General features: G+C 42.7%; 1 protein-coding gene across 1 annotated transcript in view; it reads left to right on the top strand.

The window, feature by feature from the left end:
- LOC139333454 (furin-like protease kpc-1) overlaps positions 1 to 19,765 on the top strand; it is a 158,950-nt gene that overhangs the window by 79,678 nt on the left and 59,507 nt on the right. Inside the window, exons 7-12 of the mRNA XM_070965867.1 lie at positions 7,054 to 7,091; positions 7,864 to 7,943; positions 8,708 to 8,796; positions 12,947 to 13,119; positions 13,915 to 14,136; positions 14,835 to 14,938. Coding sequence (XP_070821968.1) covers positions 7,054 to 7,091; positions 7,864 to 7,943; positions 8,708 to 8,796; positions 12,947 to 13,119; positions 13,915 to 14,136; positions 14,835 to 14,938 — 706 coding nt within the window. The remainder of the gene's footprint in view (positions 1 to 7,053; positions 7,092 to 7,863; positions 7,944 to 8,707; positions 8,797 to 12,946; positions 13,120 to 13,914; positions 14,137 to 14,834; positions 14,939 to 19,765) is intronic.

Raw genomic sequence — 19,765 nt, 5'->3', positions numbered from 1 at the left:
TGTGGAAAAATAAAGACATTTCTTTAAAGTGGAGAGCTCCATTGAAGGAAGCATCGCAGACCTGCAATGAACTTAAGTCCCATCACACACACACACACACACGCACACACGCACGCACGCACGCACGCACGCACGCACGCACGCACGCACGCACGCACGCGCGCACACACACACACACACACACACACACACACACACACACACACACACACTTCCTCTGCCACCACAAGCTTCGTGTCTGGGTCCACCGCAGGAGGAGAGCTGGCCGCTGGGCAGACAGGGCAGCGGGGTGTGGTGAGGGGGCGGCGAATGCGTGCTGCTTGAATACTAATGTCCCACTTTAGAAGTCAACCTCTTCTCCATCCCCACGTCCCCTCTGCTCTGTCCCTGTCTCTCCTGCATCTTGTCTTTACTGTCATTTCCCTTCAGTCTCATTTCTCTGTTCTTTTTTCTCACCTCTCCCACCACTCTGAACAGTCCTTTTCTCCCTCTCTCGTCTTCCTCCACCTTGTCTTCTCTGTCTTCTCACTCCTGTCCTCTTCTTCTTTCCTCCCTGTGCCAAGCTTTTCATCACCCACGCTCCCTCTACATCCTCCCAACTCAATCCTTTCATTCTGTATCACTCATCAGACTCTGTCTTCTCCCCAAGATCACTCTCTTTGCCATTCACTTTTTAAACCCACGCACGCACGCACGCACGCACGCACGCACACACACACACACACACACACACACACACACACCTCCTTGACAGGGCCAGCTAATTACAGGCAAGTGTCCACTCCAGCCCTTCTTAAATACCGAACTGATTAATGAGATGGAGGTGTAGGGCCAGGAAGTCTCACCCTCGGCGGGTGGTGATGCAAACCCATCTCTCTGCAGCTCTCACACATGTACATACACACCTTTCTTTTCCTTTTTCACATTTGCAAAATGCAAATTATCAGCTTCATTACAGAAATACTGGTATCAGTTTTTTATGGCTCATGTGTCTCAGCCCTTCTTCTACTCCACCTGTCAGTAGCAGAGACAGCATGTTGACTTTTTTTTGTACAGTAACTCCTGCAGAGGAGAGGTAAGCGACGAGAGCCAGCCGGGGGCCCCTTGTGTAGGGGGGCCTCCTCTGAAGTGATGTTGGCTCATTTTCTCAGTGGCGGCTCAGGCACGACTCACCGTCGGCTCAAAATGGCCTCCGACACATCTCTGTGTCTGATTTGTGTGTGTTTGACCCTGAGGACTGGCGTGAATGCTGCCGGAGCAAGGAGATAGAGTGCAGCTGCTGCCACTGAATGCTGACGCACATGCAGAGCAGCAAATGCACACACACACACACACACACACACACACACACACACACACACACGCACACATGCACACACCTGCACAATCACAATCTAGACTGGGTCAGCCAGGTTCAAAGCATTTGTATTCATGGAGGGTTTTGCATTGGCTCCACCACCTACAGTGTTTCATCTAACTGTGGAACGTGGCTTTCTACTTTCACACTCAGAAGACCTTGGACTGTGTTGGAGTGTGTTCATGGCTGTATTTATGGCAGTATGGTGCTACCTGGGTGAATACACCTGGCTGAATGCATTTGTCCACTTAGATCATCCCTGTAAATACTTAAAGGTACAGTGTTTTGATGCTCAAATTGACCCTGGTGACACACAAGTTTTGAGCATACACATGCTCATGCTGTGCATGTGTCAACCCTGATCCAAATACACGGATACACGCATGTACATGCCAAGCCATTGAAATCTTCCATAGGTTGGCAGTGAAGTCATATAACAACTTCAGACCCACATCAAATATCAAATGAACTGCTATTCTACTTTACCCACAACACAAATAGATTTATAACACGTCAACATTTACCCACTTACACACTAATGGCAGAAGCTGCCATGCCAGGTGCCAACCTGCCCATCAGGAGTGATACAGCGCTGTCTGTCCAAAGGGCCCCAGAAGTGATAATTCTATGCTCCTCCATTCACACACACACTCTCAGCATGCTGCAGCCATCAGGAGCAATTTTAGGTTCAGTCTCTTGAAACAGCTTCAGTCAGCTGATAGGGCCACTAGCTGCACGGCTAACTAAGCTTACTTGCTAGCGATAGCAAAAAGCAAAAAGTGTAGTTTGCAGCAGTTAGCAGTTACTCTGGTGATATTCTGCCCCCGATTTGTTGGAGTGACCTTTGGCAGGTGGCCAGTTTTCATACATTGTACCTTTAAATAACTTGAGTTGACAAATCCCATTTCAACCTGTACAACTCCTCCCTCTGAATGGCCCTTGAACTTTTCACTTATCTGTTACATATTTGACTAAACTTTGCACATCCATTACTTTGCACATCCATTACTTTGCACATCCGTTTGTAATACTTTGCACATCCGTTTGTAATACTTTGCACATCCGTTTGTAATACTTTGCACATCCGTTTGTAATACTTTGCACATACTTTGCACACCCGTTTGTATATACTGTTTATTTTTTCTCAGTATATATATGTTGTTTTATATCTGTTCTATATTTTGTGGTATATTTTGTTTTATATATATATTCTCAGTATAAATATTTAGTTTTTATATTTGCTTTTCATAGATATAGTCCTCTCTCTTTTCTCTCTTTCTAATTTTATTCTCCATAATTTTAACTCCATTCTTGTAAGGAGCACTGCAACTAAAACAATCTCCCCTCGGGGATTAATAAAGGATTTCTGATTCTGATTCTGATTCGTCCCTATCATTGCTTTGTTTAGGTCCTAAATTACCTTCAAATGAACACTTATTGAGGCAAAATTTCTATTCCTGGTGCAGGTCTTACTTGTACTCTTTATTAAAAGTCTTACTTCAGAAGTAAGTGGAGTGCCAAAAGGGTCAGTACTTAGCCCCTTCTGGTTAGCCTGTACATGCTGCTGTTAAACCAGATTTTTCAAAGCAGGAAGATTAATTGCCAGACTTAAATATACTTTTCTCTTTGATGGGAAGATTATGGTGCCATTGACATACTTCATTTATCAAAATGATGACTGGATGTGCCAAAACATTGTCTTGCTAAATAAGGACAAAACTGAGGCGATTGTGTTTGCTCCCATAATTCGCTCATGTCTAAACGAAGCTTACATATTAATTTATCTCAAGCAGGTTAGACCAGTGGGTTTGCAAAGGGGGTCCCCGGCCAGGAGCTAATGCTGTTTGGGGGGCCATGGCATGGAAAAGTTTGGGAACCCCTGGGTTAGACTGTTGTAATACTCTTTTTTTCAGGTCTACTGAAGGAAACGCATTCGCAACTACAACTTGTCCAAAATAAAGCTGCCAACAAAACAAAAAAAAGAAATTAGTCCCATTCTAAAGTTTCTGCATTTGGTTACCAATAAGTCAGAAAATCCATTTTAAAATCCTGTTAAGGGCTGCACGGTGGCGCAGCAGGTAGTGCGCGTGCCTCACAGCAAGAAGGTTGCCGGTTCGATCCCCGGGTCAGGCGGGGCCTTTCTGTGTGAAGTTTGCATGTTCTTCCCGTGCATGCGTGGGTTCTCTCCAGGTACTCCGGCTTCCTCCCACAGACCAAAAACATGCTCATTAGGTTAATTGATGACTCTAAATTGTCCATAGGTGTGAGTGTGAGTGTGAATGTTTGTTTGTCCTTTCATGTGGCCCTGCAATCGGCTGGCGACCGGTTCAGGGTGTACCCCGCCTCTCGCCCATTGTAGCTGGGATAGGCTCCAGCCCCCCGCAACCCCGAAAGGGATAGGCGGTATAGATAATGGATGGATGGAAATCCTGTTAACTCACTCACTGGACTCAGAGCAAATTATGTCTCTGACATGTTTTTTCCGTATGAACCCACTAAAACACAAAGCTCTTCTGATTCTGGTCCTCCCTTTGTTTCTCAGGTCAAGGCAAGACACAGAAGCTGCCTTTTGTCACTGTGTTACACATACTTCCAACTTTAATCTGACAACGTACAACCAACCTTTTCTCTGCTGCCTGTCATTTCACTTTTGTCCATGATTTGGTTTTTCAATTTCCAGTACTACTTATTGATCATCTTATCTTAATGTTTTGAATTGTTTGTTTTTTTAATCCTGTTGTACTTGTAAGGCAGGTTTATACAGATTCTATAGTTCCAGTTGCCTTCGTCTCCCTCTGTTACCTCTCCGTTCATTCCTCCTCCATCCATCCATTGCTCATTTGTTACTTTGTTCCCTCCTGAGCAGCTTGATGTTAATTTCTAAAGATTTCTCCATCACGAATGGAAAAGTGATGGTGTCACCATGTAAACGCTGACACGACTGCGTGATTGTCATTGTGTTAGGGTCTGACACGCACACAGAAGCACAAGACCAAGAGTGAGTGCACACTAAGGAGTCTTTGTTATAAGTGAGTTGAAACAAAGATGAGCTCTTAATAAAGCAGGCTTCTTTGCCTCCTGCAGACAAGCACTTCTTTTCACATAACAGCCGAGAGCCACTGTTTGTAGCATTAATGTGCTGAGGTGACACACACCTAGACTGGAAAATGTCTCATATTCTGGCTTCAACTCTTGCGTTTAAAAGCTTGACAAGTTCTCCCTAATTGGTGAGATGATTAGACTTTCTTACTTTGCTGTTCATTGTGATGTGTGCTGGGAAACATTCAGGTCAGGAAAAGCATGTTTTTTGTAATTGGAATGAACCGGCCCTTTAACACGATGTTGACCCTTTTTTTTGCATCGTGTGTCTAAGTTCACTTTTTAAGATGATTGGTAATTTATGGGGCGCATGTATTATTTTGCTGAAAAGCAGAATTGCTGAGCCATAATGTCAACAGCATGTTAAGTCACCAAGAACCCCTGAAGACAGTTTGCTTTTGGAGAGTATTGCTTTTTTTCTCTTTTCTGTGTGTGTGTGTGTGTGTGGGTGTTTTAGTGACTTGTGGTTTGCATATAAAATGCATAAATACATAAAAAAAACAACAAGAAGCATGAGATTTTGACGTGAAAAAGACAAATATTGGAGCCAAAGTGATTGATTGATTGATCTGAGTTGGAGCAGAGGATGTACGAGAGTCTCCTGATTTCACTGGTGATGAAGTTGGGGGATTAGAGAGGAAAACAGATCAGCATGAGGGGGGCTTTGGATGAGATATTTGACATTTCATAACTCCGTAATGAGTCACTTGAATTCCATATGAAGACGTGACGTCGGTCCACAGTGCAGTGTCAGTCAGCACGCTTCAAACTTTGAATCAGAGTATGCAAAACCTACTCAGCATCCTCGCTTGGCCTCGTGTTCAGTGTGGAAATCCAACTTGGCTCAGGCAAGGAAGAAATTTGTCCAGAGAGCTCTTTCTCTTGTTCCCTTGAGAATAAGAAACTGAAAATCCATAAAAACCTCACAACTTTGAGATTGTTGGAAACACTCAGTATCAAATGGTACGACATTTTCTGCCCTTTTCTTACTTGCTATGAACACAAGAAGCAGTCTAATGCAAAATGCAGTTTAACAAAATCGCCTTGACTCTGAACTGCATCTCAGTGGATTACACTTTTCTGTTTGTTTTGTCCTCTTTTTTTGTTCACTTTGCTTGCTGATGAAGATGCGAGACGTGCTTTAAAACAGATGAGAAAATGCAACATTTACACCCATAAAAATGTGGCCATGTATGTGTATCCCAGGTAATACCAGCCAACAGAAGGTGCTGATAACTGACTATGAGATGAAGTAGAAATGAACGTGGTTGGCTGTGTTTATGGGTCGGCTGTTAGCATCTTCGAGGTGAGGCTCATCAGTGGCAGGTGAAAAGAAGCGGCTGAGGAGACGTTGTATGTCATGGAGATACCACATGACTGTCTACACCCTTCATACACCGTCTACACCAGCGGTCCATAAGGAATTTCAATTTGGGAAAGTAAAACAAAAAAAAAAAGAGGGAGAAAAATAACATTTAAAACAAAATGCCTGTAAACTTCAAAACGAAATGAGCCAGCCAGCAACGGAAGAAGTGTGTCTGAGGCATGAAAATCCAAAGCAGTGGATGAGGAGAGAATAAAGCATCAGTGGTTATGTAGAGGACGTAGCAGGTTGACCTGGCACAGCATGGCACAGCATGGCACAGCATGGCAGGCTCCAATGAGGCTTCACTCACCCAGGGCTCCTTCCTGCCTGAGCTCAACACAATCAGGCCTCAACGGCAAAACCGACTGCAAGTTACCATGACAACCCGGAGGCACTGCCTGCATGGGACAAAGGCTGGCAGGTCCCGTGTGTGTGTGTGTGTGTGTGTGTGTGTGTGTGTGTGTGATTGAAAAAGAGAGAGAGAGTGAGTGATGTGTGGCAGAGCAGGCACGGCCCTCCTGGGGCCCTCATTCGTTTGTCTCTCGCTGGGACCACAGGAGCCCTGATGCAGCAGAGATGGAGGAGGAGGAGGTGGTGGTGGTAGTGGTGGTGGTTGGGGTGAGGAGAGGGGGTGGACGGGTAGGGGGCAAGTGAAAGAAAGGCAACTAATGTGAAAAGAGAGGATGGGAAAAAAGATGCAGGAAAAGGTGAAGAGTGAAGGAAAGAATAAGAAATGGAAAAAATGGCCAAATGAATAGACTGAAATTTGGAGGACGAGAGATTATTCTGTGCCCATTTGCTCATTCACTCATCCATCAGTCATGTGGAATACCTCATACAGCAAAGCCTGGATCTTGACACAGCATGCTATAAAAATTTGACTTCGCTGTTACATTTTGGCAAATTAATTACACCAATTAGTAGGGTACTCAAAATTCAAAGTTTTAATAACCTGTCTAGCACACTGTAAGTTCAAATGACTTGAAACAGCTCCTACTTGGCTCCACGGAAAATAATGAAACAGTGAGTGTAACTAGGCACTGTCTGATCGCAATGTTTTACAGCACCAAATCATCGAAAATGAGGAATTTGCTTTTTTTTTTCTTAAAACATCTTGTCTTGTCTCGAGCATCCTGTTTCCTCCCGGCACCATCTATACAGATCATCGCTTGATTTGTGAATGATTCATGATTTTCTTTTTTTTTCTTTTTTATTTCTCCCCCGTATTCAGGAGTAGATCATGCAAACAAAGACCTGAAGAAAAACTTTGTAAGTAAACTCAAAATGTGATTTTGCCATTTAAAGCTGTGCTGTAAGATGTTCTCATTGTTGTTGTCTCACATACAGTAGATCTCAGGGATGGGTCTGCAACGGCATTTCTCATTAAGTTCTCTTTTTGTGAGGCTATATTTTTCCATCAACGCTTTGTGGTTACACCAACATAATTGGAGTTTATTAGGCTGAAATCTGTTTCGTGATTTTCTCTTAAACTTCCCGATTTCTCTGACACAGTAAGATATTTGTATCGTGATAAAGTAGTTTTGTTCTCAGGCTGCTGTTACGGGCTAGCCATAAAGCATGTGTGGAGTGGCAGCGTTGTTTGCTCCTGCCTTGTCATATATAATCCTATAGGCAGTTTGAAGCACACAGGCTAACTTGTACTTTGTCAGAGCAGATTGTCTGGCATGGATAAACCTGGCTGGAGAGAGAGAGAGATACATAATTGCTCTTGTACCATTTGCTGCCAAGACATCCTCCTCCCGTTATGCCTATATACACAGGCAAACAAGTCATTCAAACATGTTCACTTTTATGAGGCACGCATAAACCAAGCAGAGGCACGCACACACACAGTCTCAGGCATCTCCTCTGTGACAGTGACTGCCGTCAGTCAGAAGAAATATGTTGACAGACTAATTCGAGTGGCACTATCAAGAGTTTTTCACGGGATTCCTTCATTTCCTGTCATGTCGCTCTGATGTTTTGTGTGGAGGGTTACATGACGCTGCGCTGTGCTCCATTTGTTTTGTCTGGATTACAGGAAGCCCTCGCGAGTTTTGACCTGCGTGCTTCACACGGCCTGTCTCATGATCCCATGCCTGTCAGAGATGAGGAGAATAGGTAATGACTGTCAGTGGACTGATCAGTTTAATTAACCCTTTAAAGCTGAAAAACATCAATTGATTAAACAGTGTATTTATGTACTCTCTATGATGAAGATACAAGCGCTAAGGCCTTCTCATCACAGTCATAACAGAACTGGGTGCTGCATTTCATCAGCTAGCTGCATTTTGTATGGTTTCAGGTTTAAGACATTTTTGCCAAATACATTTGTTCTTTTTCATTCTTGCCTTTTGTAACGTATATTTTATACAGTAGATGATGAATCTAGAATAAGAAGCCTGTTTCTGTCTACCTCTGCGTGAAACCAAATAAATTCTTAATGATTTCCAGTGATAAATCTGCCACTATTATCACTGTAAACTAACTCTTGTGCCATGTGAGAGCAGAAAGCTTAACAGGCTTAGCACTAGTAGGCAAAATAGGGGGATTATCTTAGCGAACAGTCAATTAGTTATCCCACTGAAGGATATTGAATTCACAATGCAATTTCACAAAATGATGCCATGGTAAATATGTTAGATTTGGAAAATGTAGTAAATACAAGCTAAGACAATGTTTCAGTGCGGCGTATGGAGAGGAAATCAGCTGCAGAATGCTTTCCTTTGCTTTGAGCTGCAGTTTCCAGCATCCTGTCTGTACCGATCTTCAAATCAGGATGTACTGTATGTAATTGTCTGTCCAGGCTTGGGGTATGCTCAGGTCAACACACAAAAATCTCTGCATATTCAGTCTCTAACATCTTATTTCCCCCTCTGTTTCAGTCACGGTACCCGATGTGCAGGAGAAGTTGCCATGGAGGCCAACAACTCCTACTGTGGTGTGGGCATCGCCTTCAATGCCAGGATCGGAGGTGAGGAAAACAACACAGCCTTATCGAGACGGTGGGAGGCAGTGCATTGTGGGTGTACTGCAGTGGCCAAGACTATGACATGACATTTTCCAAAACGCTTGTAGTGGGCCACAATTCCTGTCTTCTGAAGCAGACTCTATTGTGTGATAATGCAAAAAAACAAAAGAAAAAAAAAATGAAAAAAATCACTTATTCCCATTTGGAGTGTGCTTTGAACAACTAAAATCTGAACAGTAAGAGTCTCATACAGTATGAGCATCATCTTCAACAATAACAAGATATTTTTGAGGGACAGTGTGGCTTTCTGCATTGATGCAAAAGGCTTAAATAAAGAGGCACATGACAGATTATTTCTCGTGTTTCAATTGCTGTAGGAAATAAAATGAGGTTTGTGACAGGATGCTTTGAAACCAGCCTTATGTGGCTTTACCTCAGAAAACAATTGAACAAAAAAGCACTGAATTCAGCAGTTTGTTTCATGTTGAATCATTTTTAATAGGAAGAGCTCTGTATTTATGACTTGATGTGACATTGCAAATGATGATAAATCAAAGGGGTCGTGCCATATTTGATTTGGATGGAAATTGGAGTTGTGTGGCTTGTTGGTTGTAAGCGTAAGCACCCTAAAATTTGGCAGAAAATGATGAAAAATGTTTGCTGTTTTATTTTGTCTGTAGTCCTGGTAGTCTCCCAGTCTGCTTGAGCCTTACTCAGTGTCAGTGTTAGTTTTGTCTTTGGTACAGCTTCAGACCTAGAGGTTTCATGGAAGATGTGAATCGTGTCTGTGTGAAGGTCTTTAAGATGGACTTGAAAAAGACTGAGAGAGTATGCAGATACTGTGCATTTGTATCTGTGTGTTTGTGTTGTTTGGTTTTGGGTTCACGTGAATGTAACAGACTACATGGTGACTGGATGCTATTGAGCCTTGCTGACCCTAATTAACTGCTCTTGTTTTTGGTGAGAGCTTCCATATTGGCTTTTTAGTGTTGGCTGTAACGTAGGCAAGGGTGAATGAACCGAATACACAACATAGCCTGTTTCCTGTTGTGTAACAAAGACTTTTATAGGACGCACTGACAGTGCTATAAAGCAAGAGTTCATGAGGCGTACATGGTGCTTCTGTAAGAGCATTTCCCACAGCCCTCAGCGCTGAACGCCTCAGAACCAATTTCATACAGTGGTGTCACCAGCATGAAACATGGAGTATGAAAACAATCCCTCAGCTGAACTCTGACATTTGAACTCTGCTCTGTGAGCTTTAACCCTTGACCCCGCCTCATTTGTCAGACGCTGATGAGAGCCTCGTGCAGAATTGACAAAAAGAGAAAAAACAGTTTGTGAGGCAAGACCAGGAATGTGTTTCCATTGTTAGCCTTAATTTCACCTGGCTGAGTCTATTTTATCCCGACGCATAAACAGAGTCTGGCACACAGGAGATGAAGGGGCAAGACCCAAATGAAAGATGCATGTTGAACTACTGGGTGCTGTTGAGACCTGTGCTCACTGTCTGACTGGCTGAGCTTTAGCCCTCTGTGTGCTTCTGTTTGGCAGGTTTACTGGAAATTCTCTGTGAATTGATGCAGCCTTGTTAGAGCGGGTGTTGTTTTGAAAGTGCGCACCGTGACGAATCAACAGGTGAAAGACATTCTGATAGATTTCAAGCAGTTTATATAAGATTTTTAAGACAATTAGCAGAAGAGGTGAACTTTTTTTTCCAATTTTTTTCAATATAATCACCAGAAAAACTTGTGTGTAAATGTCCTTCAGTGGAAACTCACGAGATTTCATCTGAAAAGCTTCCTTTTTTTTTTCCCTTCAGAAAAAGGACACTTGAACTTGACATTTCACAGACATGGATATTTTTAAAGTGTAAAGCCTAAGAATATCTGTTAGGGAGTGCAGCAATTTACGAGAGGTGCAGAATTGAATATTTTTATTCAAGTCTACTTGGACCCAATGAGGCGGTTATGAAAATGTATTCAAGAAAGCAAAAGTAGGGTTTTGATACTATTGGGATCTGTGTGTGCACTGTCTACTGGAAGCAGCTAATTAGCCAGGTTAAACAGTCAGTGTTTTTATATTGTTAATGGATCATATGACTACTTTTACAGAGCTGCTTGTAGTAACAAGCCCGCAGAGGATTATCACCCGACTTTGAAGTTTAAAATGTCTTTTAGCTCATTGTTTTGGCTTTCCAGCCCTAAGTTTTACTGCTTTGCCTTACTCTCACTGCTAACATGATTTTTGGCCACAGCTCTAAACGCTGACCAAACAGTTGACACACAAAGTTAATAGCTGGCTAGTGAACACTGTGGAGCGTTTAGCAACTAAACAACTGAATATTTACCTCAGGAGGTTTGAGAGTGCAGAGGAACAAAATTGGATTTCTACAGTGCGACAACATATGAAATAATAACAGATACAAAATAAAAATAATAGAACTAGTGACTATCTGAACAAATGTGAAATATGGTCACCCTGCTTCTGTTCCTGAGTGATGGTGTTGAATAATGGCCAGAGAAGTGTTTCTGCAGAACATCATGATATCACACTTTTGACCTTGGATATGCATTTATCCTACGAGATATTAGTGTGAAATTTTGTCACGTTAGCATATGAATTCTTGAGTAATGGTCAAAAATGCATTTTGTGAGATCACTTTGATCACCAAATTCTAATCCAAGTGGACATTTGTGCCAAATTGAATAAAATCCCTCATGATGTTCCTGAGATATCGTGTAACCTGAAAACATACTGCCTCCGGCCACTGCTGTGGAAGTTGTATGAAGTTGTGTAAAGTGAACGTGCCGTCACAGAAGCACCAAGAGCACGTGGGTTTGCTTCCTGCTAAAAGCTGCTGCAGCCTGAACCTCTGCCTCTTTCTCAAACAACTCTTCATTACTGACAAAATTTTACATAACGTGAAGCAACCATACTTCCACCCGTGTATTACATGCCCGCAGCATATTGGGATGTTATTTTGGCTGCCGTTCTAAACTTTGGTAGCATGCTAAGTTACAGTGACCGGCTCCCTGGAGGTGAACAGAAGAAAAATCTTTGCTCAGCTTTTTCATTCACTGATGTCAAAATACAGCACTGCATGGCAGCCTAGACCGCAGTATTGCAAGTATTACAAGCATTGCAAGCAGTATTGCCACTGTAATGTGTCAGAGGGTGATATGAAAATAAAGTGATCATTTGTAATATTCCTTTAACCTAAAGTCGCTCAATGAGATGTTTGAGCCCCTCAAGCAAGAAAGTATTATTTATCACGTTGTATTGTAAATTTGTCACTGGGATTTTTAAACTATGTGTTATTTTTATCATAATGTTATTGCAATCATCAGGGGTGTCGCATTTTTGTCCATTTCAGAATTTGTGTTGTGCACTGAACATTAAGTTTGTGGACTGTCTTCATCATACACTCAAACACTAATTTGTACTGCACTGGTAAATGATTGAGCACAGCCAGAACCCAGCACTTCTTATATGTCTATAAAGGTGGAAATGAGATGTTTTTGAATCGCCGTTGGCGACCAGGAAAAAGGAAAGAAATTATGTTCCAGACAGCTTGAAGAGCTTTCTTTTTAGCCAACATTTTATAAGCTAATTAGTTAATACTGCTGAGAAGGAACTAAATAAAAAACTAAAGATAATAATAATTGTGCAATTTTATTGTACAGCTGATGATGTAGCTGAGTTACTGCCATCACATTCATGCACATTCTCACTAAAATGACTTAGTTTAGGTTAACCTGTGACATTATTTTAACAACCAGGATGCGAGCAAATGCAGAGAAATAAGAATGAAGCAAGAAGAATTTATACAGCAGCAGAAAACAGCAAAGAAGAAGAATGACGGCGCCAGGAGCAGATTCTAGCACAGGCTAGCTGCTGTGTGTGTGTTTACAGTGTGTTTGTAAGGCATTTGTAATCTAAGTATTGTGTTTTAGCTCAGTTTTAGCTCTGCATCATCTTTCTGTAGATGGAAATCATATTAACTTTTATCACATGAAAAACAGAATCGTTGTGTCTGCTTTCCAGCAGCACCAGGATACAAAATGCTATTTTTCTGGCAAGTGTCATTTTTTTGTTTCGCTTTTCCACAAGCCTTCCTCCGAACTCTCCATGACCTTTTCAATCCGTCCAGGTATCCGCTTGTTGGACGGCTCTGTCACTGATGCCATGGAGGCCACAGCTCTGACCTTCAACATCCACTTCATCGACATCTTCGTCTGCAGTTGGGGCCCGCGGGACGACGGGGCCGAGATGGACGGGCCGAAGAGCCTGACAAAGCAAGCCCTTCGGCTAGGAACTCACAAGGCACGGCTTTCATCTCCAAGTTCACACAGATATCTGTCAGATGGAAAGCAGACATCCACACTGTCAGTGAAGCTGAGATTGGAAGGACAAAATGTCGAGTGTTGGATTACATCGATGGATTTAAATATACACTTATTTATTTTCAAAGTGACTGTCCATGCCAAGTGTTTCAGGTTAGAGGGGGATTTAGAAATACTGAGAATTGGTCCACATAAAACTTAAGCTTCAGTTATTGAAATGGAGGCACTTTACAGTCTCAAAATATAGCTGAAATCACACAAAGCAGCTGCAAACCGCTCAGGGTGTTGTCCATGTTTAACCATATTCCAAATCTGACCCGTAGTGCTTCTCCACTTTCTGCTTTAGTTCACTTTAGTTTCAGTTTAGACTGTTTTAATGTGTGCTTGTGAATGAAACATTTGCACATTTTTCCATACCAAGTGTGTTCTGTTTGAGCACCATTAGTTTGGTGCTCAAACTAACAGATTTCAGCATATCAAAACAAGTCAATTAAAAATGACCAAAATGTTTCATTATCACTCAGGACAACGATGTCTAATCCCAAAAGTTTTCATCATTTCATAAATTAGCATCATTAACAAAAACGTACCCAATATGAGCGCCTTTTGTAACATTCTCGTCTGCTCTGTGTTGTGACCTGTAAATATACACGGTGTGATCCATTTCCTTATATGTGAGATTTAAAATGCTCTGCTGACCGCTAGATGGAAACATTCTTTATGAAATCCACTTTTCACTTGTTCTCTCTTTGACTCCCTCTGTTTGTGTTGTCAGGGCCGAGGTGGAAAGGGCAGCATCTATGTGTGGGCGGCAGGTAATGGTGGAATGCAGCGTGACCACTGCGGCGCGGACGGCTATGTTAATTCCATCTACAACATTGCCATCGGTGCCGTCTCTCAAACAGGGAAGCCCGCCTCCTTTGGTGAGCCCTGCCCCGGTGTGATGGCCGTCACTCTGACAGGGGCCGGCGTGGGAGGCTCGCTACCTCTGGTTACTGTGCGTGTACCACCTAACACATCTAACAACAGTGTTCATCATTAATGAGGTCGTATATGTGTGCGTCCGCGTGTGCGTGCATGGCAGCAGCCCTGCTCTCTGGCTCCTGTAAGCTGTGAGAAGCCTGTTAAAGAGCAGCCACTGGTGTGATATTTATAGAGACCTGCCAAATGACCTAGGTGACTGCTGGGCGCACACACACGCATGCAGACACACAGAAGCAAACGAGTGTTAATTGGAGGTAAAGCCTGGCTGTAGTGGCTGAGAGGGGGAGAGGAAGAAGCCGAGGTGTTGATGGTGGAGGTAGCAGTGAAAAGCCGGGAAGAGACGCAGTGCCGACTGCAGGGCTGCAGAAACAGAGCTGCCAATTTGATCAGTGTGATATCACCTGTGTCTGCTGGGATGCCTGCCCTTTTCCACCTCACGTTAGGAGGTGGTCAGACTAGACACAAGTTGGTTTTAATTATCATCACTGTAAAATTGTGTTGACATGTTGTAATGAGAGAAAAGGCTGCTGCTGATACAGTAGCTGCTGCAGTGGAGGAACTCTGCTGGCCTGATTTGCTGCTAAGCTGCATTCTTTTCCAGAAATCCATTTCAGAGGAGTCACCCCCGCGCGCCCATCTTTTTACTCTTTGTACTGATGTGACATGTACATCACTGTATCTTGTAACGTTTTCGTCTTTTTATCTGTCCAGGTCACGGTGACCAGCATTGCTGACGGCTGTGTCACACACTTTCCAGGAACATCCAGCGCTGCTCCAATTGCTGCAGGAATTCTGGCTCTTGTCTTGGAAGTAAAGTGAGTGTCTATCTGCCCGGTCACACTGCACACCACTGCTACAACAATAAATGTGGTACCTCGTTGATCCACGTGGGGACTCAGTGTGTTGCTCAAGGACACGTCAGCGATGTGTCAGTCCCCAGCCGTGTGGTGTTTGCTTTGATTTCTTGTTATAGCTGTGATGATTGATTAGCTCCATTTTCTGCCAAATGGTCTTGTCAGTGTCATTTTGTCTCATATTTAAGACCGCATTTCCCATGTTCCCCCAGTGCTTTCTGTTAGAGAAGAGTTTTTGCTATATTCACCCCTGTCCCTCCTTAACACATTGTTTTTGTCTTCACTGAAGAAGACAGCTTTGTTAGAAGTAATTTTCCCATTAGCGCTTTTCTGTCTTCAATATGCGCTGCTCTGAAATGTTCAGCTCTGTTTCTTGGGAAGCACAGTACCCTCTTTCTGTTCTGTGCACGAAAGCAGTCTCCCCTTCTGCTGCAAAGCAATGCAAATCTACAAGCTACTAAAAGTGTTCAGTTCAACAGAGACTAGGGCTTCAACGTATGATTATCAAGCACACTAGCGGCATGGCTCGGTAATACCATTGTTGATTGGCCGGTCAGCCCAGCACTTGATTTTGATGATCCCAACAACAAGTCTCAAGGTCATGCAGGTGTTAAGTGCTAATTTGCTAATTAGCTAAATACTAAACTAACATGGTGATCATGGTAGAAATACCTGATGAACATCAGTGTGTTGACATTGTCATTGTGAGCATGCTGACTTTAGCATTTGCCGTTGTGTACTGAGAAACAGTGCTGAATAGCACAGCGCCCCCCTCCTGTGGTGTGCTGTGAAGCAGTGGACCTCTCTGCTGTACGGTAAGTCAATTCGCAGATTGATTCTTCTTCAGTTGATCTGTTCATTATTTCTGTGATGATCAATTATTTGTTTTGTGTGTAAAATGTCAGAAAATAATGAAAAATGCCCATAACAGTTTCTCTGTGCCCAGAGTGACGTCTTCAAATAGATTGTTTGTGTGACAGTCCACAGCTTGAAAAGAGAGCCAGTGTTTTGTAATATTGCCTTAGACACGCTTTAAACTATTACTCTATTATCAAATTATTGAAGATTGATTTACTGTCACTTGACTTGTCGAGTAATTGGTGAATCTTTCCAACCGTAAAAGACTTCGGAAAGAATTTTTGCATTAGAATTCTGCACCTTGCACCTTTGAGCTATACCTCGTCTCTCCTGCCCATTTCCCCTTCTCTCTGTTTTTTTAGTCCTCCTTTGATGTAGATCATCTATTGCTCCTCTGACTGAATCTACAAATATATCTCCTCGCTTGTTTTTCTTCTCTCCCTCCTTTGTCTCGTCTGCCACTTCCTACCATTTCCCAAGCCCCCTCTTTCTTCATCGCTCCCTCGCCAGCTGTCGGTGTGGCCTCGGGCCTGGTGTTTTGTGGTGGTATCAGCGGCGTCTACGCCTCCTTCATGTTATGGATGGTACTAGAGGCCGGCTTTACTGCTCCAGCTGTCATGCCACGGCGTCTCAGTCTCAGTTGCTTGGCTGTAAAATGGAGCGCGGGTCCCCTGGGCGAGGCGACTCCCAGGACATTACTGTTAAAGGCTTTGTCGTGACCCGCTGCTACTGACTAAACTATATATCACCTCTCTCGCTCAGATCAGCAGCATTCAGCTCACGTCTTTATGGAGCCGGCTTCTCTCTCTCTGTCTGTGTATCTTTCTGTTTCTCTCTTTCTGTGTTTCTCACACTTGCTCATTCTGTGTCTCACTCTTTCTCCCCACATTTCACACAGTCACACTCACTCATATATTCTGCCATTCTCTCTCTCACACATGCAAACCTCAAGTTTTTTTTTCCCCTCTGATCCCCATTCATCAGAGACAACCTGCCTCATATATAGCACCCACAAGCACCTAAACATTTGTATATAGAGAGACGTATCTTTAGATTTGCATGCCACTGAAATGTTTCCATTATTGTACTTTTGCCAGTGTCAAATTCTCTGGAACAACATAAAGACCATCTCAAATCAAATCAAATCAGGTTAAAGCAATCGTTCCCAGCCCCCCGACATCCCAAGGGGTCCCGAGATTAACTGAAGGGACCAGCAGATAATTAAAGGGATAAGAACAACTTGTCAGGCCTCAAAAAACCTTCAGATCAAAAGTCGAAAAGTGAAAATGAGCCATTGCTAGCCGTGCTCGTTACTGATAACTATGTCACACTAAGGACATTATTGCTTCACTCACAAGTCACAAGTTAAATATGTGTGGAACTGAAGGATTATATAGACAGCCCCTGTTCTGGTCAACAATTCTGTGACTGTGAATAGCTTCAAATGGCTTCAAAATTGTTTCAAAATAACAAAAAAGGAAAAGCAGCCAAAGCAACAGTTTGGACATCCTGCATGGTCAGTACTTATTAACACCCCCTTTGACAAGTATCACAGCTTGTTAACGTGTTTTGGAGCCAGCTACAAGGATTTCCGCCCCTTGTTTTGCTAAAGGATTCTGGTTCTGTGAGATTAATGAAATTTGGGTCAGGGACCTGTGAGGGCCATGGCAAAACCACCAGTCCATTCTGGATCTTGAGGTGCTCATTATCCTGTTGTAGAAGCCATCCTCTTTTCATTTTTTTAGATGCTGAATGCTTGCTTTTAAAATTTACTGCTATTTAATTGAATCAATTCTTTCCTCTACCAATGACATGTTCCCTGTGTCACTGCCTGCAGTACAAACCCAAACCATGATGGATCCACCCCTGTGCCTGACAGTTGGAGAGGTTCTTCTCAGTGCTTTTTCCATATCTTTGCTCATCGCAGCCAAAAGTTCTATGTCAGCTCGGTCAGTCCACAGTTCCTTTGCAAACTTCTGACACTGAATTTTGTGTCGAGGATGCAGGAAAGGTTTTGCTGCTGATGACTCTTCCATGAAGGTCATATTTTGCAAGTGATGCTGCACATTAGAACAGTGTACTGCCCCTTCAGAGTCTGCTAAATCTTCATGAAGGTCTTTTGCAGTCAAACACAGTTTTTGATTCGCCTCTCCAGCAATCCAATGAGCAGTTCTCTCTGAAAGTTTTATTGGTCTTGCAGACCTCAGCTTGACCTCCACCGTAACTGCCAAACAGCTGTCTGAAAATGCTTTGCTATCTTCTTGTAGCCTTCTCCTGCTTTGTGGGCATCAATTATTTTGATTTTCAGAGTGTTAGGCAGCTGCTAAGAGGAGCCACTGGATTTTGAGACAAGATTGGAGGATTCACAGCATTTATAAAACTCTTATATTCGTGTCACTTGGTCTTTCCTAACAATGATTGTGATCAAGCCACGGCATTATCAAGCTAATTACAGTCAGAGATTTTGGTAAAAGTTATCTGAGAGCTCAGATGTTTTGGGGTGACCAAAGCTTTGCATGCTACTGTACAGTGACGGTCCCCCACTTTGATCCAGACTAAATATCTCAACAACTGTTGAATGGATTACCATGAAATTTGGGACAGATGTCAGTGGTGCCCAGAGGAGGAATCCTAATGACTTTGGTGATCCCCTCACTTTTCCTGTAGCAGCACCAACAGCTTTCTTCATTTACCCAGGGAAAAATCTCAAACATCTATCAGACAAATTGGTACAAAGTTTGGCATTTGGCATTCGTAGTCACCGGGCGCTGACTCCTAATTACTTCGGCGATCCTCTGATTCTGCCTTTGTTAATAGCATTTGGTCAAACTTTTAATTTGACAAATATTTTGATTTATGACCAAAGGCATTCACTCAGCTGTACTTTGTGTTTAGTCTTTATTAGCAAATGTTAGCATGCTAACATGCTCAGCTAAAATGGAGAAGATGTCAAACATTGTACCTGCTGAACATCAGCATGATAACATTACCATTATGAGCCTGTTTGCTTTCTGACATTAGCTTCTTCAACTTTGGACCTGTAGACTTAATAATAAAAGTCTACTACTTGTCTAATTAATTAGTCTGCTTAATCCAGTTCACACCCAGACTACTGACACACATGCCGCTTTAGTGTGTTCTGTAGACTGTGTCTTCTGTGTTTGCACATACCTGCAGTTCTATTGATATGTATATAATCTGTTTATGTTAACAGACAGATTTAATCCCTCTGTCAATCACTCTATTATCTCCACCTCCAGTTTCTCTTCATGCAGCTACACTCTCCAGAATTGGAGCCTTTCTGTGTCCAATGAGAAATGCTCAAAGTTTTCTTGCAATCTTTTTCTTCATCTTTTGTTAATTTGTCAAAGAAGCGAGCAGATTGGAAAAATGCAAACACTGTGACTAGGGCTCCACAGCATATTATCACACTGTGATAAGATGCTAAATGTTTATGAAATTGCACAGACGTGGAAATGAATCATCTTTGTCATTTCTGATACAGTATGATGTGAAGGTTTTCTGCTGGGAGAAGCCACTATTGCAACATGCATTGCTGATATAAATGGCAGAGAGCGTAAATGAGGATATACTCTGTTGCTGTATGCATTATCACAAGACCTTTAAGTGTTTTGCTGCCCCAACAGTGTCGGGATGTCACTGTCTATCTGTCTCTCTGACACTATGTTGGCCTGTCTGTCTGCATCTGTCTCCATCTATCCATCTTGACGCCTGTCCAACAAACCATCAGGGTAAATCAATTCTTCGCTCATCCTGTTTGTCAGTCTTTCCCTCTCAGTTTGTTTGTTCGTTTTATCATCGCGTCACCCTCTCTGTCACTTTATCTCTGTTTCTCTCAACCATTCAATCATCCGGTCCGTCCATTTGTTCAGATGGAGCTGAACATTTTGTTTTACTGTGATTCCACCT

Source organism: Chaetodon trifascialis, chromosome 7 (genome assembly GCF_039877785.1).
Source record: "Chaetodon trifascialis isolate fChaTrf1 chromosome 7, fChaTrf1.hap1, whole genome shotgun sequence".
NCBI lineage: Eukaryota > Metazoa > Chordata > Actinopteri > Chaetodontiformes > Chaetodontidae > Chaetodon > Chaetodon trifascialis.
This window is presented reverse-complemented; position numbering and strand designations above follow the sequence as displayed.